The sequence below is a fragment of the Erithacus rubecula genome (assembly GCF_903797595.1).
Source record: "Erithacus rubecula genome assembly, chromosome: 1".
NCBI classification, from domain to species: domain Eukaryota; kingdom Metazoa; phylum Chordata; class Aves; order Passeriformes; family Muscicapidae; genus Erithacus; species Erithacus rubecula.
The window spans coordinates 106,166,983-106,188,897 of record NC_136658.1 but is presented as its reverse complement, the minus strand read 5'-3'; the positions used below and the strand labels follow the sequence as shown (position 1 = coordinate 106,188,897).

General features: G+C 37.1%; 1 protein-coding gene across 2 annotated transcripts in view; it reads left to right on the top strand.

Annotated features, from left to right (window-relative positions):
• Positions 1–17,978, top strand: part of EFHC2 (EF-hand domain containing 2) — a 57,259-nt gene extending 39,281 nt beyond the window's left edge. For both annotated transcript variants that reach the window (XM_079305836.1, XM_079305837.1), the window contains exons 11-15: positions 3,048–3,181; positions 7,336–7,533; positions 8,118–8,210; positions 15,955–16,060; positions 17,677–17,978. In XM_079305836.1, coding sequence (XP_079161962.1) covers positions 3,048–3,181; positions 7,336–7,533; positions 8,118–8,210; positions 15,955–16,060; positions 17,677–17,772 — 627 coding nt within the window. In that variant the 3' untranslated portion in view covers positions 17,773–17,978. The remainder of the gene's footprint in view (positions 1–3,047; positions 3,182–7,335; positions 7,534–8,117; positions 8,211–15,954; positions 16,061–17,676) is intronic.
• Positions 17,979–21,915: the final 3,937 nt, after the last annotated feature.

Here is a 21,915-nt window from a genome sequence, read left to right as displayed (position 1 = left end):
CTGAAATTCACCTTCTGCACCACCTTCATAATTTTGTAAATCTATGACATTCTTTCCCCTCAGCCTAATCCTGTGCAGATAAGAGTCTCTCCCTTTTTAATCTGTCCTTGCAAAGTAACTGTGACGTGGAGACTGGAACAGTGTTCAGTACTCCAGATGTGGATACATGCAATTTAGTCTTACTGATGAGGCTATTTTATGTCCTAATTTGATTTTTTGGTTCATACACATTTTCCTACAAAAACATTTCCATTTTAATATTAGAAATTCATATCACAGTAATTAAAGCTTAATATGTTCACTGAGTTTTACTGTCTTTTCTTGTTGCCTTCAGAGGCAAGAGCAACAATAAATTGCAAGCTGGGGTGCCTCTGCTGCTTTATACTTTTAGTAGAATGGTGCAATTTTTTGTAAATTAGTGTGGATTAGTACCATCTGCCTTTCCTGGAACAATGAGGAAGATCTGCAATATGTTTGTGGATGTCAAATTCTAAGGCTGTTAAATGCTTAAAGCAGTAAAATACAAAGCTGAAACCTCAAAAATATAATCCAGTGTGTTTCCTCCCTGCTGGATGGTTTCTCCTTCTGGGAGAATCAAAACCAAACCTTTTTTTCCAAAATGCAGAGCTCTTCTTTAGATTGTAAAAGTTCTTTGGAATATTGTTTGCATTGATTGTGCTAGATCAAATGGATGAGATTTTAGTTCTCCAGACTGAATGATTGCATTGTATCAAAATAAAATCTGCAAAATGGAAAGAGGAAACATTGAAAATACATCCCTAAAGTGAATTTTGAAAGGTTCTTCACACAATTAAGGTTTTAATGCAGCTGGTAGAAAAAGGGTTGATTCTCCCAGAGGTTGGTGCTTCACTCACATCCTTTGATTAGAGATCCAGAAGCTTGCCTCAGATCATCAGGGGATCACATACTCAAATCACAACTTCAGCAATTACTGGAGAAGATCAGAGCTGGAAGCTTGTTTGGATAAAGGGGAAACAATATAAAAATGGCTATTTGTTAGTTGTTTCTAAAATTAGAAAACAAATAATTTTCTTTCTGAATAGATTTCCTTCCAGCAGAACATATCAATATGTTTTCTGAAAACTGGTGAAAGAAATCTGCATGGAATGTTTTTTCATGGAAATTGCCATTTTGACCACAGTTCTATAGGCATGTGGTGATTTAGAGGAAGTTTTGATTGGTAATCATAGTGCAGATGACTATTGAAAAATTTTTTACATCATCTAAAATGGTTGAAAAGTTGTAATTTTCTGTTTCAAAATTATACTTAGTACACTGTTTTTATGTTAAAGAGAGTGAAAAACCACAGTCTTGTCATTTTTGATTGCCACCTTTATATCAAGTATCTAGTTCAAAACTTCAGCACTTCTGGTTTCTGTTTCAATTTGAGGGAAAAAAAGTTTATTTGGCAAGTGTAGATTTGCTTGCAAACAGAACAGGTGTGTTGTGCATAGTCCTATGGTTTTATTCAGTTTGGGGAGGACTGTTTCTAACAAGGCATCACTGAAAGGGAATTCAGCATTTCTGAACTGTATCAATTGTTCTAACTTTACTGTGTGCTGCAGCACAAATATGGAAAAGAATTTCACTTCCACTGAATTCAGCACAATAATCTCTGAGTCAAGCAAGAGAATCAAACCAAACTAGACTGTGACTAGAAACATGTCAGAAGCTGCATGAAAAGGGGGAAAGCTAGTGAAATTATTGCCATGCTGCTAAGCTACTCAATGCCTATGTAGGTGATTGGAATATGTAGTTAGGAAAAAAGATGTAAAAATAACTGTTTTGATGCTGTAGAGAAGACAGGCTCTTTAAATATTCAGAACTTTTTTTCCCATCCTGGAATACTCTGCTCTCTGAATCCTTCTGCTCAGTCTTTCTCCCTGTTCCTTGCTTGATCAGCAGAAGGCTGTGTGCTCATGCCCCAAACAGTAACATCTTGGAGAGGGGCCTGGAAAAGCTGCTGCCTCCAAAACTCCTTGATTGCTGGTCCAGCTGCTCCAAGCCACTGCCTTGCAGGGCACTGCCTGCCAGGGCTGCACCTGGGGTTTTGGCATTGGCAGAAATTGTCTTCTCCAATTCTGAGAAAAACCTGCAAGAGCTGATGCATTGATTGAACTTGGATGAATTTGTACTGCTCTGGCAGTGCCATAGGGACTTTAAATACCCTTTTCTAGATCACTTTGAAGTGATGCAAAGCTGTGAACACACTTCAGCACAGTTGGGACTGAGGCCTGATTTTTATGTCCTGGTCCTTAATACCAGTCATACCCAATTTCAAATAATTGCTATTGGAAGAAATGGGAGAAAAGTATTTTCAGGCAGTTCATTGTGCTTTTTAAGCTAGATAGAGCATGACAGATATAAGGACATAGCAGAAAACCATACTTGAAGTCACCCCCAATTTAATCACTAAATACTTCTATGTTTTAAATTAAAAATAAGTATAGGGAATAAATCTTTGGTAGAGCACTAACACAACAATTTGAATATAGATTGAAAGCTTTAGTGCTTCAGTTCTCTTTAATCTGAGTTCAAATTTATTTTAATGGGCTATTTAGAAAGAAATAAACATTTCAACATTTTTATACACAGCTGGTAAAACTGGTTCCTAAAAATTTTCCAATGTGCTATTTCTGAGTATGTAAGACAATGTAGCCCACAATGAATGAGACTATTTGTTGGAACATTTCACTGGAGCCAATGGTGAAAAATTAGCTTTGACATGGTGAAATTTATGACCTGAAAATTCAGTGAGGTGCACTAACATAAAATGAGGACCAAGTTATTAGAACTGTACTTGAAATATTTCTACTTCTGTTTTAAAAATGCAGTGTTTCAAGCATAAGTGGATGTTCTTTTACCTAGCTGCACTAAACTTTCTGAGAATGCATGGTCTGATGATTTTTGTTTAATTGTTTATATTCTTGATAATCTTACTGATATTTCAGTGGGCCCATTTCTCCAGCCTTGGATGGCATCCTGTCCTTCAGGTCTTTATAATCTATGTTTTTTTTTCCTCTAAGTTCCCCATGGCTGATTTTTGTGTCATCCTCAACAAACTGAAGAGCATGACTGAATCTCAAGCCAAAGAAATCAGAAAGACATTTGCTACTACTGACCCTGAGCATACCAATGTGATTGGTTATGACACTTTCAGGTAAGACAGTTTGGGGTTTTAATATTTTATAAAGGCACATTCCCCAAAATGTATAAAGCATGACTGGGTTTTGATGCTTTCTGCCCAGTAGATGACAAGTGGTGTAGATTTTTGCATTTACTTGGAATTGGGTGTGAAAAAGAAAGTAACTCCATACTCCAGAAAAAAAAAAAAAAAAAAGGTGATAGTTTCAAGTAAGCTGAAAAAAACAACAGAAATCTGTCTATTTTTTATGGAGCTGACACAGACAAGGGCACAAGTCAGCAGTAATATATATGCTGAAAGATAAAGAAAAGTCCATCCTGAGAGTCAAACAGTAGTTTTGAAATTCAAGTAGGAATGTCCAAGTTGACTCCTGAAAATCATGTTAGGATTTTGAACCATTGGTAAAGAAGACAGTCTTTACAGAACTAATGTGTGTTGAAATTATAGAAGGCAGTGCTAAGCATGTTTAAAAAAGATTGGAAAGCAGTGAGAACAATAATTGATATTTGGATAGTAATTTAAATGGATTCTGGCAATGATCCAGATATGGCAATGGGCAGATGAAGAGGTACTTGAAAGAGGAAATCATGTTCAAATGCAAACTGATTTCAATTTATCCCACAGCCAGAATACTTGAGTGCATGAACTGTGTTAGGCACAGTACTGGTAAAGTTAATGATATGAAATAGAGGAAAAAACTTTACTTAGAAGCATTTGGTTTTCACAGAAGTAATGCACTGTCTATTTAGGAACTGTCATAATAACTAAGGCATGTAAGTAGATGAATACTGCATGGAATGTCATCTCCATAGGAATGCTAACCAAGGCAGGAATTGCTTCTGAAATATCACAGATGAGAAATAGATCAGCAGAAAGTTCTTTCAGCAATTCAAAGTAAAAGTAGTGAGAAATTAAAACAAGCTGATATTCAGAGCTGAAAAATAAGTGATTTAAAGGTAGGATTTAAACTAAAAGAGGCCACAGATTCTGGCAGCTTTTGGTCAAAATATTTCTGAACTCAGATATTTTACTGAACAGAAGCAAGATTTGGAATTGCTAATTGCATTTAGAGGGAAGATGTTATTACTTGAATAAGAAGAGAGAAAATTGAAACTTCATGTTTAATGGGAGAAAGTTTCTGGCACCTGGAAAAGGTTTTTAATTTATGTACTAGGTAACTATTTAAAAAAAAATTGTTTTAGTTCAAATTATGAAATAATTATCTGCAAAACTTTGTGCATGCACTAAGAGCAACTCAAAGGTTTGGAACATTTGTGTGATAGAATTAGGGAAGCAAACTTTTAGAAGGAATGATTGTGCTTTTAAATGGCAGGGAAAGGTTTTGTTTTATCCAGAAGAGGCTCAGTTGGGTGTAAATTTAATCATGGACATAATCTGTGCAGCTGTGAACAGCTCAACTGTTTAATTTAGGGTGGTGCTATTCTGTGACATGGAGAGAGGTATGCCTGATCATGTGGTATTGAGGAACTTGTTTTCAGCTACAAAAAATGCAGGAGCCCCCTCCATGAGCAGAAAATCTGGGGAGCCCAAATGATGAGGGTTTTCTGAGCCTCAGAGCTCACCTGGGCCACTCTCAACACCCTTTAATGGTCCCCATCCTTCCTATGGGGGAAGGCATGGGGTCTAACAGGATATTCACAATTTCAGAGGAAGAATTTGCCTCTAGGGAACCTTGAACATTTGTGCTCTGTAGTGATAGTAGGTTTTGTTTCTGTTGGTTTGTATTACATCCAGTAATCTAAGGACTCTCATTATTATTATCCCTGTATCTTCTTTTAGAATGAAAAAAGCATTTTTAATGATGAAAACAAGAGCACTTCTTTACATCTATGAAAATTCCTAGATACTTTCCTGTGAATAGAATGTGTGTTCCTTCAGTTTCTTATTGTGTACATCTTTGTTTATTTTTAATCTGCCATGACATTTGATGACTGTAACTAACAACAAATTATAATTTTTAATACAGGCAATTATCTGTATGACAGTTTCAATGATAATCCTCTTATCTTAAATACAGCTGAGGCTTTACAGCTGAGCTCTGTATTTGGCTGTTCAGATTTCTTCCTTTCTACATATCTAATTTTATATAATCTGCATGTAAAACTACATCCATAAGTATGATGTAGTGAAGACAATTGTAATTATAATATTTAACTTCTTTCAGAATCCAAATCTTCAGTGCTTCATCCAGGAAATAAATGTGTGATGTACACTGAAGTTATCCCCTAAGCTATCATTAGAACTATTGAAAGCTTTGTTTAAAAGAAAATTAAAAATAACTAGAACTTAGATGCCTGTGCATCACACAGCTCTATCCAGTCTGCTTTTTCTCATAGGCTACTGGCAAGACTGTTTGCTGTTAGAGACAAAGAACCATGTGGGTCTAACAAAGATGCCTATCTTCAATTCAGCTTGAGCAGCAGCTCTCTTGAGCAATTAATTATGACTTCTTCTTTCTGTAATAAATACAGATTGCAATCTGTCTTATTCTTCTAAAACAAAACAAAAAAAGAGAAGTAAAACAAGAGATAGCTAAGCTGTGGGAAAAAATATTGAAGCTTGTTTTTTTTTTTTTTTTTTGTCAGGGAGAGTTTAGATGTCATTCTGTTTGTGAGTCTTGGGTCTTACTCATTAGTCCCTCACAATCACTAAAATATTCCTTAATTGCCATGTGAAATAATTTTATCTGTGGGTTTTGGTGATTTGATTGTCACTGACCAGATTGAGAAAATAAAAGACTTTTAAAATCCTGACACTGGAAAAATCTGTGCCATGTATGGAAATCCAATCTGTGGAAATGGCTGATGCTGCCTACAGCCCCCAGCTCTGCCAGCCCAAGCACTGCAGTGCCAGCTTTTCACCCAGCACTGTCCTCTTTGTGTGTGCAGTGGTGTTTATTGCAGCCTGCAGGAAGGAGGCTCCAGCTTTCACTGGATCTCTGAATGCTGCTGCAATATAAATAATAATATCCAGCAAGTGGAAAAATAATACTGACAAGATAATTAATGATAATATTAGTAGATGGACCAGGTCTTGGTCATTAATTTTGTGTGATCTCAAATAAGGTTTGCTACTGTCAACAACTTGTCACTTCCTTGTATTTATTTCCTGCCACTGCAAATGAAAGATCATTCTGATTTATTTATTATTAAAAAAAGAAGCCATTGAATCAAAGTAGACACTTTACAGTATTTAACCTTTCTTTAATAGTTGTGTAAGTGTAATCATATTGCATGAAGTGATCTTTTCATCTGAACAGGACCACACAAGCCTCTGAGAGGATGCAAGTGAAGAACTATATTTCTTACTAAAAGTTTGCAAGTTTGGAAGGGTCCTAAGTTTCTGTGTTTCAGTTCACATGTAGATGTTAAAGAGTTCCCTCATCAGATTAATTCAACAATTCAAGTATTCTCCAGGCAGCCATTTAGGTCTTGTGTCAGAACTTTGTGCATCACTACTAATTTCTTCCATTTGTTTTCAAGGACTGGTGTTTAATCACAGTGATTCAGTGTCCTCATGGGTATCACAAGGTACAGCACTAATTGCACCAGCAATTACGGTGAAGTTTATTCTTAGTGCAGTTTATCCAGAAGTATTACATATAATTAATCTAATTTTGACCGAGACACAGAGGCCTGTGCTGATGCTTGCTTGTTAAAAAGCCTGGCTGAACGTGAGTGTACCAGAGGCAGATGTTTGGGATCATAGAGCCAATGTAGTTACACTAATCCATATTTGATAAGAGGCCTTGTAACAGCTGAGGGAGCTGACACTGTCCCATCAAATGGATCTCAGGAAAATTTCCTCTTCTTTGTGCTGGGCTGATTTGTCTGAGTAGCACACACTGACTTGCAAAAGCACATCCCAGGCTCATCCCTGCTGGGGTCTGATTTTGCACTTGCAGCATCCAAGTGTGAGCTGCTCTTGTTGCTGCCTCCTGCCTTACATTCTTGCAGGGGATCTTGTGATTTGGTGCAATCCTCTGTATGACATCTCTGGTAAAACACTTCTGTTGTGGTTAGCATGTATTTTTGTATATATAGACAGCTACTGAGGAAATTTGGACATCCTCCCCCAGAATTAGTGATTATTAATTGGTTTTAGCTTATTTACTTAAAACTAACACAGGCTGCTGTTTTTGTGAACAGAAATTGGGTAGTCAGCATCGCTGCTGGAGGATTTTCAGAACATGAAATTATGACTCTTGGGCGTCACTATGGCATGAGAGATGAGAGTCCAACAGACCTGTACCACCTCCTTTCAGTGGCTCAAGAAAAACTGAAGAAAAATGCCTTTGAAAATTTTGAACAACTGATGGCAGTGTTTTTGTACAACGACCGAGAAAAGTAAGTTTGCTCTCTTTATCCCAAGCTGTTATTTGAGAAGCTCTTCTTGTAAACCCACCTACTTTGTGTTTGCTGCTGAGCAAATGGCATATTGTGGCCAAAGAATATTATGTGTAATGTTAAGGCTCTCTCAGCACTTGGCAACAGACAGGAAGAGGACAGTGGTTTTGTCTATTTTGCATTTTGTGTGTGGACTTTTTATTGTAGATATTGTACTGAACATTCTGTGACATCAGATACCAGTTTCATGGGCAAAACACAGGATGTTAAAGAGGAGATATAATGATTTAAGGGGGAAAAAAAGGAAAGCATTTGGATTCTTTATGTGACTCATTTGCCCTTTATGTTTTCTGATGTCACAGATGAAGAATCACAGAGAATCACTGAGGATCTCAATATGAGAAAGGCTACAATGTGACCTTCAAGTTTCTCACCTTTGTAGTACCAAAATTTCATAAAACTTTGCTTTCTTTTTCTCTATCCTGATATTCCTCACATGTTTTCCTATGCACAGAAACATTCACTTGAAGTAAACCTGGAAAATACCTAATGTATATTTTTACCCTTGTCTTTCTGGTGTGCAGGTGTGGAGTGTTGCCCTATGAGACCTGCAGGACTATTTTCAAATCCTTTAAGTTGCCACTTCCTGATGATCTTCTAGAAACTTTACTGACCAGGTAACTTAAGAGCAGATAGTGTGACCTGCACGCAATGGTGCAAATTAATGCTAAATATTTACTGCAGACGTAAATCTTCAGAATCTGTCATTTATCTAATATAAATAATTTTATCATGAAGATTTTGTCTCTACATACACACAGACTTTCCTATTTATAGAATATTTATAATCCACTGAGATGCAACCATCTTAGCAACTTCTCTTCATTTTGCCTGGCAGGGTAAATCATCTGGTGTTTGGCAGAATTATATGGAATTAATCTTTCCAGAGTCAGTTACTGATACTTATCATTTCAATGAGATTCACTTTTTTTGCTTTAGTTGTTTCTGTGTGTAGATGGGAGGTAAAAACAATAAACTTATGAAAGCACATCGTGTGAGTTCCAAGGAACACACTAACTTGAATACAATGAAGTGTCTTTATTAAGTACACAGCCTCAGTAGTAAACAAAATTGGTTTGCTATTCCTATTAATCTCATCTGAAACATATTTTATTGTCATTTTTAAAAAGGAAAAGGATTGTTGGCATGGCTTTGGTACTTTTCCATAGCATATTTAGCTTTTTTGAGACAAATGGCTTTGCTAGCTGTATTAATGGGAATTAATACACTATTAATATACACTAATGCACTAATAACTACTATTTAGTGCACTTGTATTAAAGACCAGAGTTCAGAGCAAGCTGTGGTGCTCTGAACAGTCATGTCTTGTTGAGTTTGGTTTTTCTGGCAAATTTTCTAGTAATAGGTTTAAATGCATACTTACTGGTTTCTTCTTTCCCTTGAGGGAAATATTTAAATCACATGTTTTTTCTGTGCTTTCATACTGCATTAAAAACAGGAGCAGGTCTTGTCTTCTGTCATGTTTAGATGCTTTCAGGTAAATATACTTCTTAATTTCAGGAGGAGTTGCAAATTATGTATCTGGGTTTAGTCAATAATGAAAAGACTCTTGGCAGGCAGAAATGTGGAATCCATTTTGATAAAGCTTCATACTGCTGTTCATCACTTCTGACACTGAGTTATAAGCATTATTCTTCAGAAATGTCTGAATTTTAACAGTATTTAACAGATATTTTAGAACTCCCACCCAGCTGCCCAACACAATTGCTGAAGGACAATTGGCAACTCACATTAGACAAGGGGTTCTTACAGATTCCACTTCTTAAGGGCTGAGCTTGAATAGATGCACAACAAGGCACTGGAAGCTTTCCTTTATGTACTAACTTGTTCTGATAAGAAGCAGACAAGCCTGACACATCCTGAGCTCTAGGGACAGGTTTATTGTTTGTGAATTTATACCAGGGAAAGCTTTTGAGCCCTGAACCTCTGCCTTCCTAAGCAGTGAGTGTAGGCAGTTAAAAAGAAAAAGCCCAGTACACTATAATAAAAATTACAGATAAGCTTACAACACAGGGAGGAGATCAAGGGCTGGATTTCACCCAACTTTAGCAAGGTACCCATGACAGCTGGATGAGGTTTCAGCTGTTGTAGGTTCTTTCTGTAGGTGTTGGAGGAGAGAGTTATTTCCTCAGCCTGCATCAGGCTTTCATTTCTAAATTCCCATCCATTTTCCTTAGTTTCTAAAGGGGCTGAGGCCAGCCTGTGTTACAGATTTCTGTATGAGAAAGGTAAATGAGAATGGTGTCAATCTGGGCCTCAGAAATCAGTGAGAGAAGTGCTACATTTGACAAGAGCCTTGTGGAAGGCACTTCTAAGTCACAGCATCAGTGCTTCAAAGGTGCCAGTTTAGGTGGTGTCACAGCACTGCAGGTAATGAGGAGAACATTCTTCATCATGTATGCACTTGGCACTGCTTGGGAAGTTTGTTGTTTTATGAGGGTGCAGAGCCAGGGAAATATTTTTTTAAACTCTATTTAATAGGACTTAATTTCCAGTAGTCTGTAAATCGAAAAGTTGAGTCATCTTAATGAGATTTAAACTTTTCCTTTCTTTCTGTTTCCTGTAGTTTTTTTCAACAGTGAAGAACCATGAAACAGGCAGGTTTATTGTTAATGAAGAACAGTTTCATTCTTGGAGAGTTTGCAATTCAGCATGGGCCAAGTTGGTTGCAGTCTTTCTTTCTTTCTTTCTTTCTTTCTTTCTTTCTTTCTTTCTTTCTTTCTTTCTTTCTTTCTTTCTTTCTTTCTTTCTTTCTTTCTTTCTTTCTTTCTTTCTTTCTTCTTTCTTCTTTCTTTCTTTCTTTCTTCTTTCTTTCTTTCTCTCTTTCTTTCTCTTTCTTTCTTTCTTTCTTTCTTTCTTTCTTTCTTTCTTTCTTTCTTTCTCTTTCTCTCTTTCTCTCTTTCTCTCTTTCTTTCTCTTTCTTTCTCTCTTTCTTTCTCTCTTTCTTTCTTTCTCTCTCTCTCTTCCTTTTCTCTCTTTCTCTCTCTCTCTTTCTCTCTTTCTTTTCTTTCTTCCTGCATTACTGCCTTCTTTCTTGCCTTCCTTCTTTCTTTGTTTCTTCCTGCCTTCCTTCCTTTTCCTGAGGAACCATGAAATTTTGTGTCCACTGATATTTCTAAAACAAGTGGTGGTTGTTACCCTACTCTGTGTATCTGTATTTATGAAGGAAGAAAGTGGTACAATAAAAGTTGCTGGACTGATTCCACAAAATCAGTATATATAGCTAATGCACTAGCTGGACCCTATTCAGCTATAAAATGATGCTGGACAATGTGATCAGATAATAGTTGAAGGCTGAAGCTCTGTGTTTATTCAGCTTTGCTATCTGAGATTAGGTGGCAAAGACTTTCTCCAGGACTTAATGACTCTATTTTTTCATTTTGAAAGGTAGTACTCCTAAAGTATTTATTATTTACATTTGTAAATTATGCTGCAATGATCTGCCACTTATTAAAAGCATAGGATGGGACTAGACATTACTAGAAATTTTGTGGTCACCTCCAAATGACCCAAGACTTTGTTTACTGTACCCAAAGACAACTCAGTTGCCATGGAGTGAAAGGAAAGTTAGCACAAAAATTGGGGTTTCAGAAGACCTTTTCATATTGTCCATCTAGTGTAAATTTATATTTTTTATATAAATAGGATGTTGAAATTGTAGGATGTAGTTACCCAACAATGTGTATGTTTTTCCAATTTACCTGACATGTTAAAACCTATTTACTTTCTCCATCAGCATTTTCTCACTATCTTTTTTTTTAATCACAGAAAAATACAGAATTCAATCCCATTGTATTAAGCAATGCAGACAGTACACAATTGTTTCTTCCAGAAAATTACAGTAATCATTATAAACATGTCTTTAAATTTATGCAGGCATAATTAACAATTACAGTTTGTTTAATAAATAAATTTTGCAAAGTGCTGAAGTAATGAGTTTAGGATTTTTCTGTTATTTTTATTTACTACAATGCTAAATTGATGCTAAAAAGGCATCCTTCCCTGGAGGATTTATAAAAAGCTGGTACATAAGGAAGGAAAAACTGAGAGAAGAAAGAATGGATGGCATGTTTAGAAAAATTACCTGTTGATTATTCTATGTTTAGTTGCTGATTGTAGGTCTCTAGTTTTTTTAATTATGCTTTGAAATTTCTGTTAAAATCAGCTGTGTAGTTTTTCACCTCTACACTTCTGGGGTGAGTCTGTTTGAAGGGTACTTGTTTTGCAGAGGTGAATCTCCAGTCCCTCAGGTAGCAGTGCCTGATGACAGAGGGACTCCTGCATGATTATCCCAGTTCTCAAATCACTTTCAGGTCAGGTCAGATCATGCCAGTTTTTCCCAGGATTGTGGCTGGGTAATAATTTTTTACCTGTTTTCCTACCTGTAATGGTTTTTTTAAGGCTGACCCTTTTCTTTCCAGAAGCAAACCCTCTTTTCCTGCTACAGCAAGTGTCCAGTGGAAATGATCACAAGATTTTTCTCCTGCTGCCTTCTTGCTACCTTTGATGTCTGAGACTCCCTATGCCATTTGTGATTAAAAGGCTCTCCAGAATTCATATTTGAATCTCTTAAGACAAATTCTTCCTGTTGCTCAGTTTGCTGAGGAGCTGATGGTTCAATACATGGTTGTTCAAGACATGCATAAATGTAATATAAATATAAATTTTAAAAAGGAGATGGTAGCCATTATTATTTAATCACGACTTCTTGTGTTTAGTGGTTTAAGTCCTTTAATATGAGCAGTTTTTAACAATTTAGGTGCACACCTGTGATAATTTAGTCTCTGTAGAGCTGTGTTGCACAAAGTGTATAAAACACTCTGAAGAATCTCAACATTTTGTTGAAGGTAAAAGCAGCAGATGCTTCTGCTCTGTTATTATCAGATTAACTTGCTAATAAATGTTGTCTGAAACAAAGAAATTTTAAAAACTCTGTATAAAACTTTCACATAAATCTTTGAGGTATAGATTACTTGATGGGAAAGAAAAATGTATTAGTGAGTAACCTTTACTCACCAAAGCATCCTCAGGAATAATCATAAACTTGACCAGATTTTTCATCTATCTGGAGTGTTTGATTTTGAATGTATTTTTAGAAGCAGAAATGTGCAATTCTTTCAGTAATGATAAAGAAAATAAAAAGCTCTGCAAGCTGATAGGGATGGAGGAGTGACTTTCATAGCCTGAAATCCCATGCATTGGTGAAGTAACAGGGCAGAACTGAAGAGAAGGGTGGTTTAAAGATATCTTTGGTGCATCTACTTGATAAGACAAATGTAATTTCCTTTTCTGAAGAGCACTGTCTGTCTCAGCATTATTAACTCCAGCCACTGAAATGCATGACATCTCTGTCCTAACAATGCACAAATTGATAACATCTCCTCAGTCCATCTGGGTGCTCTGTGCCAAATCTCTAGTGTGTGCTTTTAGTAGGTGGATACAATAAATCACAGCATTAAAAAGATCTAATGACTATATTTTTTTTCTTTCTGGGTTATTCTAGAGTAGTATTTTAAGATGCCTTCTGTAGCTATTTAATTATGGGATTTAGGAATCTCATTTCCTCTGCTCATGTTAAAATTCTTGGTTATAGAATATATCAAACCCATATTGTCATCTCAGCTCACTAGTGCTGTCACATCAAAGGACTTTTCTCCTTGTAAATGTTTGTCAAAAGCAGCAGCAATGCTTTCCTCAACCGAAAGTTTAAGTATTTACACACCTTCACTCGTTCTTTGTTTAAAAGTCCTGCTTATACAGCTCATCATCTTGGTGGTAGAAATAATCTTTTGACTTTTCACGATGAGCAAAAGATAATGACACAATAGTAGAAGGAAAAGTAATTTGTCCTGATGGTTCTGAAATTCCAATCTGTGTGCCATTATTTTTTCAAGAGGTATAAGCTTTTTCATTATCTTATTACATCTCATGCAAAACTTGTTTCTTTTCCCTATTGCCACCTGCAAAAAAAACCTCCAAAAGCCAACAACCCTGAAACTAAGAATGGGAATGGTAATTTTCTGCTATATTGGATATATTCCCCAAAAGTAAGGCTCTCTGGATTTGTTAACTTGTGTGTGAACTATGATAAAGAAGCAGGCTGTCATAGGAGGGTTTCTCATGGCAATGTTTCAGGCTCCATTTAATTCTGGTAGCAGTAGCATTCTTTTCTGACTTTGCTTTCATCTCCAGCATAACTCACTGTACTTAACATTCCAGTTTATCGCTTCCATCTCTGTTTATGGCTCTCAATATATTTTATTATTATCTTTCCTGCTGACTATTAAATGAAAGGTATGGGGGGAGGAGAAGGAAAGGATGAGTTGCAGTTTATTGCAGTTTATTTTTGTCACCAGATCTATTTCTCCTCCAGCATTGTTTTCCAAGGTTGTGCTGTAAAATCTTCCTTAAAGTGACTTCATGCTCAGTTTTTGTTAGAACACTCTGCAGTAATTGAAGGGTTTTGAGGCCCATGTTTTATGCACTGCTATTTCATTAAAGACAAGGCAAAATGATTTTCTGAAATGCTTGTTTCCTGTGCAGTAGTTTTTGTCTCACCAGATGGCAGGGCAGAATTGTTTAACCTGTGTCTCCCACTACATGAGAGATATTGAGTCCTGCTGGGTGTCTGTCTCACCATGGACCCCAGTGAGGCACAGACATTTCCAGGCTATGTTTTTGTGTCCAAACTGGGTCCCTTTTGCAGGTGGGTGGTGTTGGGTGAGACAGGTGTCCTTCAGGAGCTGCCAGTTCTGTATTTATCACAGAGCATTCCAGCTGTTCTTTTCAAGCTTCAGCCCAAAGGTATCTTTCAACATTTGGCTGGTGACACTGAAAGAACAGTGGTTCCCAAGGGCCTGGATAACCTCAGTGTTCTGCTGAATCAAAGGCTTTAATTTCTGAAGCTGCTTCATCCTGCAAATTCTGAAAAATCAGTGCAAATCATTCTGCAAATCAATGGCAGAAGGATGAAGTGGCTTATACTAAATATGTTTCCATGGGGCTTATTAATGCAGGGTAAGGATTTTAGAAATCTGAAGGAGGAAAATAGCATTTTCCACATGTACCTGTACACCTTAGCTGGCAGCATATATATCTTCATGCATTTAGGGGACAGCCACAACTGATACATTTATCCTTAGAGATAAAGAACAATGCCATAAGCTGTTGAAACCCAGAAACCTGGGAGTTTTGAACTTTCTGTGCTTTCTGACACTGACCCCCAGCAGAATGCTGCTTTTGACTTGAGGCCTTGGAGAAGCTTCCAAATTTGAGTGATTGAGGTAAAATCACAGGTGTGTAGTTAGAATAGTGTGTAATTTGACATTGTGAAGGGTTTTGAATTTGGGGTTTTAGAATATAGTAATAGGTATGAGACAAGATGGAAGTTCTTAGGTGTTGTCTCCTCCTTCTTCCTCCTTCTTCATGGTTTCAGGTAATAGTTTTTGGTTAGAAAGAAAATCTCACAGTGCGGGTCAGAAGTGTTTGGATATTAAGTCAAAAGTATAAATAATATAAGTGTTAGCTTTTAATTGAATTGTTTAGCTTTAAAAGACCTTATAACTAGCTAAATTTGCCTCCATTTTACTCCAATTTAGATGGTAGCTAAAAGTGTTGCAGAACTCTCTGCACTTTAAATAAGATTTAATAAACAACCAAGTCTGAAGGAAAAACACGTCTCCTTTTTGTTTTAATCCTGACTCTTAAGTAAAGGAAAAAAAAAAATAAAGACAAGCCACTAATTAAGTGGTGCAATTAACTCATTACAATAAACTTGTTAGCAAATGATTATAAAATCTGGCTATTATTTGATATATTAGTGAGCTCTGTGTTTGTCAGTTGCAAATTGATCCCAAGGTGTGAGCAAACAGCATTTTTGAAAGATTACTAATTTTCAGGAGATGATTGTAGAAGTCAAAATAAAGCAGGTCAGTTGTGCTGCAGCACAGGTCTCCTGTATGATTCTGTTTCTTTTCTACACAAAGGAATCATACACTGGTCATACCAACTCTATGTTTGTCAAAAGCTGTAAGATCAGTGTTGGAAAAGGTTAAGCAGTGCTTCAAAACTAAAATGAAAATAGTTGAAATGAGGTAAAACTTGAAGAAGTTGAATTCCACTATAAGACACAATAATAAGGCATAAGAATATGGAAAATAATGTATAATATAGGAGTTCCTGACATTTTTTACTGTTTTTTCACTCCTGCCAGTGTTTGGGAATAAAGTAGTACAAAAATTATTATCCAAAAGGAAATTATTAGTATGCTGTAGATAACATGACATAACTTTGTTAAAAATTCCCTTTAACCTTGACTCATCTTATGGATATTCTGCCCAGGTTTGAAGATAACCAAAAGCAAGTAGACTATAGAAAGTTCCTTCATGCACTGAACTGGAGAGAGAATCAAGTCCATGCTTTTGAGAAGACCAAGAAGCCACCCAAGGTAAAATCAGTGTCTCAGTATAATTTCTCCAACATGACTGTTTTAACCAACACACTCTACAACATTGTTTTCATATTTGTGTATTTTTACCTGTTTTCTTCAAGTAATTATTTTTAATAGGTATAATAGGGGAGGTTTAGGATGAAGCAGACAGGTCAAACAGGGACAAGGAGGTGCCTAATAGGTATCACATCTCTGGAACATTTTATAGAAGAAAAAAGAAAAAGAGAAGGGGGAGCAGGTGTATTTATCCATCCACAATAGGCATGAGTACTGCTTCCCCCACAAATATCATTGTTACATGCCAAATTATCTGTTCTGCTGAGGTAACCAGAAAATACTTTAAACTCCACTGACACATATGCAGAAAATAGCTCTGCATTTTGTGTAACTCCTCAGAAACCTGCACATAACACACCCCATCTCTGGTAGGCATGCACAGAGCAAAGAACTGATGGATCAACTTTGTATATCTTCAGCCTGCTACTTAGGGTAAATAAAAATGCAGTATCAACAAACTGAAGAGACTAATCTGATCTTCCCATCTTGTGCTGAGTGAAACATTTTAAAATAGAACGACCATAAGGCAATTATGCTGAATTTTAAATACTTGGTTGCAGATAAATCCAAAGGCCTTCTGCCAACACATCATTTTGCTGTTCTGGCTTGGCCAATGTATTGTACAGAGTGTGTTTGATTGTGTTCAGACCATTTAGAAACACAGCATTCCTTTAAATTGCAGTTCACTCATGGCATAGTTTAAACCAGTATTCCTCAGGCATTGTGTTCCTGACTCCTCACTCCTGTCTGAGACACCAAGACTTTCTTCTGGAGCATCTCAGATTGTTGGTGGTGTCTAACAAGGACCCAGGGCTGTTGGTTTCCTCTGCTTTACATGGTTGATTATTTTTGCTTTATCTTAATGAAGAATTTTTCTGTCTTCTACAGAAAAAATCAAAACCTTTCCATGTGTTTTATACAGCAGTCCTGAGGATCATAGTGTTTATTAGGTTTCATTGAGGGGGGAATCTTTGTTATTACAGATGAATTCTGTGCTTAAGCAATAATTTAATAATTAATATTTTAAGAGAGGTAACTATAAAATGGAAAAAAAATCAGTTAAAAAAAAGTTTTAAATTTTGTTCAGCTTTAGAATTCAATTATCATTCTGTGCATGACTTAGCACAAATTTTTAGCAGTATTTTGAGGCTACAGTATGTGTATTTGACAGATTTCAGCAGCAGAGCTGTGCTTGTTTAGCTGGCTTTCTTTTTTATCCTCTTTACCTCATTATTTTGTGTGATTTTTGGTGTTGAGACACAGATGACTTTCAAGGATTTGAAGTACAAGCATTTTAATGAAGAAAATATAGCATTATTTAATTTTAAAATGTCTGAAAAAGAGTTAATGATAGAAAAGATTTTAAATAAAATATTTGGAACATTCATAAGTATGTGCATATTGTAATCTTTTAAGATGTGCTACATAAAGACCCAGTCTTTCACAGATTTGTCTGTGGAACTGAAGCAGCTCATTCAATCTTATGTTGACCAGCTTGTAATAATTCTTGTTTTCATTATTTTATATTAAGATATTCTCTGGGTTACTAATTTCAGAGGGAAGATATCTGGAACCAACTACCACGATCCCCTCCTGTGACTGGGATCAGATACCCTCCTCTTTTGGATGATCTGTTTGGCAAAGAAGAATAATCTCATCTGTGCAATGCACTGATTTAAGATTGGTGCTTCAGCTCTGAAGATTACTTAGAGAGATACAGAAAACATCAGATATAGGTTTTATTGCATTTCATTTCTTGTTCCAACTGAGATGTATACTTGTGTGTTTTTGGAACTCTTTCTAAATCAACAGCACTCTGTCATACTTATACAAGCATAATTAAAACTAGATCCTCTAATCTCTGTCTAGTTGCATGGAGAATTTGCAAGTATTGAGAAATCTTTGAGTCAAACTCTGCAAAATCTGACTGACCCTGCTTTGTTCTGCAAACAAACGTTGTTGGATGACCTCTTAAAACTGGGTCGGGCTGCATTAGCACAATAATGCCATTCCATTCACGTTTCCTCCCTTGCTCTTCAGCTCTTGTCTGTGGTTTTGCTCTATCCCCGTGGTGATGCTCAAGTGCTGTTCATGTCAAAGATGGTTATTTTGTGGAGGAAACACCAGCAAGGTTTTTGCACACTATAAAGCTGCTCTGGTATCAGAGATAATTTTAGCCTTCCAAAGTGCAAGCAAATGTTTTACAGGCACAGCACAGAAGCTGCCAGTTCTTGCTCTTTGTTTTAGATGTGACTCAGGTTAGTTCTACCCCCCTTTACTTGGGTGGGACATGTCTGAAGAGAAACGGTTTCAATGCAATTTCAGTCTGCAACGTTCTTCCCCTTTGAAAATTCATTGATGCCCTTCTCTCTCTCCATGGCTTAATGGAGTTCCTGTTAGCATTTTTGTATCTTTTTAAGCTCAAATCCATGATTAGACCTGGATTTACTTCGTGCTTTTGTGAGAGGAGTAACTACCCACTCTGAAGAATGGAAGAGCTGAGGTGAAGGTGGAGCTGATTCATCCATGAGATTCCACTGGGGAAGAGGTGTGAGCCAGTACACTTCTTCTGGTGCCTGGAAAGACTTAGAACCCTGTTTTTTCTTTAATCTGAAATTGCAGTTTTGGGGAGGAATTGTTTGATGTAGAAAGATGAGAATTCAAAGTATGTAAATCCCCAAACTGAAGGAAAGACAATAGTAATTTTCTGGAAACTTGGAGATCCCCCTTATAATTACGGTTCTATATAGAAATATCTTCCTACACTTTTGCATGACAATGCCATCCTTATTAAATGACATCCTTATTCTTTGTATACCAAATGGCAAAATATGAAGCTTTGCCTTTTTTGTAGCGAAAAGGTTTTCAGACAAGGCAAAATTATGTTGCTGCTGAGGAAGAGTAGCAATAAAATGGGTGAGGAGTGTCTGTGTCCAGAGGCTCAAAATGGAAAAGGCAAAAGCCTAACGTGTTCCAAGCTGTAGATAAGACCATGAATTGCTTTTTAATCCAAAAGAGGAAAATGGTTCCTTATATGACAAGAAATATCTGACCACAGGGACAGTGTCAGGATCCAAAACAATTTGTGTTTGAAGCCAATTTGGTGACAGCTGGATGTTTCTATAACATGCCACCAAGACTGAGATTGATACTAAATGAATGCAGTTTTCCTTAAAAATCTTTTGTGTTCCCAAGACTTTAGAAGGGTTTTTTTCAGTTGTGGAAATCATGTGCAGCTGAGGGTTTCCAAGAAAAGGGGAGTCTGAACATTGAGAACCTCTCAAGTAGCTTCTAGAAATGACAAATTCACTTTAGTTTGTTTCTCTTTATGTGTATGAGACAAAAGAATTTTTTTAAAATAAAAAATAGTTCAAGAAATATAATATTTTAGAATTAATACAGAACCATGTGCATAAGTCTATTCAGTCATGGTCTGGTCTTGTCTGGTCATGGTCAAGAAATGGACTGTAAACTGGATTAGTGCAGAAAAGAGCTGGAAAGGTGACCAAAAGAATGGAGATAAGAAAGATGACTGAAGGAGCATGACTTATTTAGTGTAATAAGATGAAGGCTCAAATTGAATGAATATTCTTTCTCTCTGTAAATACATTGTTGCCAGGTGAGGAAAATTATCTGGTTCAGGTAAAAGCATTGGTAGTCTTAAGGAAAAAATGGGTATAATTTGCCATGAATAAATTAAACCTGGACAACAAAAGGTGGTTTCTCACTTCTAAAACAACAAGGGTCTCAAACTGTCTTCCAAGACAGAGGTACTCAGTTTTAAGGTTGAGATGGGTTCATCTGATGATGGTAATTTTAGGAGGTTTATAATACCATTCTGAATGATTAGTCTCACTTCTGGTTCTCCCTTTTTCCCATGCATCTTGCATAACCCTAACAAACACATAACAATCTCCTAGGAGAGGGCAGACGGGGCCTGAAAAATATTTTCATTGCTTGTCACTGTGCTCAGTGTGTCATACACTGTGCTCCAACGTGCCATAAACACTTTTCACCAGGTTTTCTCTCCTACAAGCAGCAGTGCTTCCAGAATGGAAAGCCCTGGCCAATGAGCAGCCCAATAATCCTCTTTGTATAATGTGACTTACAGCATGTGCTGCCCAGAATATTTCAACCTCTCCTCTAATCCTGCCACCAGCTTCTTCTCTCTTTTCACATTGCTGATGAGGGGCCTGATGAAGACAATACCACAGGGTTATGTTTCAAGATGGCAGGAGGCCACAGCTTTAAAGCACGCCTGGCACAGAGGGGAGGGCAGCCCCCACAGTTGCCATTAATCTCAGCTCTGGATCTCTGCAGGGCAGCCAAGGGTATCTCCTTTCCACAAGTGTCTGTGCTGGCCCGGCAGGACAGAGGGATTCACGTTACAGCACCGGCTCCCTGTCCCACGGCTGGGCTCTGCTCTGTGCTCCGTGATAATGTTTGCTTCCTCAGCCTGGCATTTGGGAAGAAGAGGCTCCAAGTTCTCTGGAATAGCTGCTCCTGCTGCTCCTGGCAAGGAAATGGCTGCAAACAAGTTGGGTCAGAGTGCCTGGGCTGTCACCTGCCGCCTCGGACATAGGCAGCCATGGACATCTGCTGCGGGCAAAACATGGCAACATTTTCACCAGGCAACATTTTCTTTATCATGCAGGTGATGAAGACTTCTTCAGCTACTGCATTTTTCCAGACAGAGCCATTTGCACCAACATTAGGCAGATAAATGTTCATCTGCATAAATAAAAAGATGAAAGTCGTCCTGCATTTGTTCCTCATGTGCTGGTGTGAGTTCATTCTACTTTATGGAAAAAGTTTGGGCTCAGTTGGCTCCTGTGTTTGCTCTCTTTGTTTTGTCCTTTTAGCCCAGGGGACATCGCTGCCTCCCAAAGGAAAACTTGCTGTGGGAAAGCTGCAGGGATCTTAATTCCACAATAACCAAAATACTGGATGTTTTCAGTCACTTGACTGCATTCAGAGAACAGCAGTCCGTGTATCATTAGCAGCAATTCACCAGGTGTGTGCTTTCTGAGTCCTTTTAAATATTCCTGTGGTTTGAGACATGGAACTAATAGAAGAATTTTCCAGTTTTTACCATTTTGTAGTTCAGTGTCATGGAGGGAAACATTAGTTCTTTAAGCAATAATATCCTGTACCCTATGTAAATGAACTATTGCATATTTACAGAATTTGTTCAAGGCTGTTTAACCATCAAGCTGCAGTACAATGAAAAAGATAGAACAGTGGCCTGTTTGAGAAGAATTTACAGTATCAGGAAGGAAAAAGTACACAATCTGAGCTCAGTCAGATTTTTAAAATTATTTTTAGGTTTTAGAGGACAGTATAGATAACACTTGAGAGAAAACTATCTGGAAACAAGACTTTTTAAAAGTTACTCTTTGCTCTAAATAAATTTCATCTTGTAGTTTGTTTGGGGAGTGACTCAGACCCAATGAAAAGCAGCACTCCTACTTTGGGAAATGGTCAAAGAAGCCAGAGAAAGGAGTGGGGGAAGGTCCATGTCCCTGCCAGTCTCCAATGTAAAGTTTTAAACTAGGAAGCATAACCCAAGATTAGGAAGTTAATATAACTATAATATATTAAGATTTCGGATTGATCAAATGAACTCTTCCTCTGCACATTTCTGTGGTCATTTCTGAATCATCTGGAAGTTTCTTCTGGTATGTATTACACACAAATGAACGAGCTATCCTCATCTGCCCTTCACCCCAGCCATCTGTCCTCTCTGCTCTCCCCTTTCATCAGGATAGTTTCATATTTAGAACTATGAACAAAGA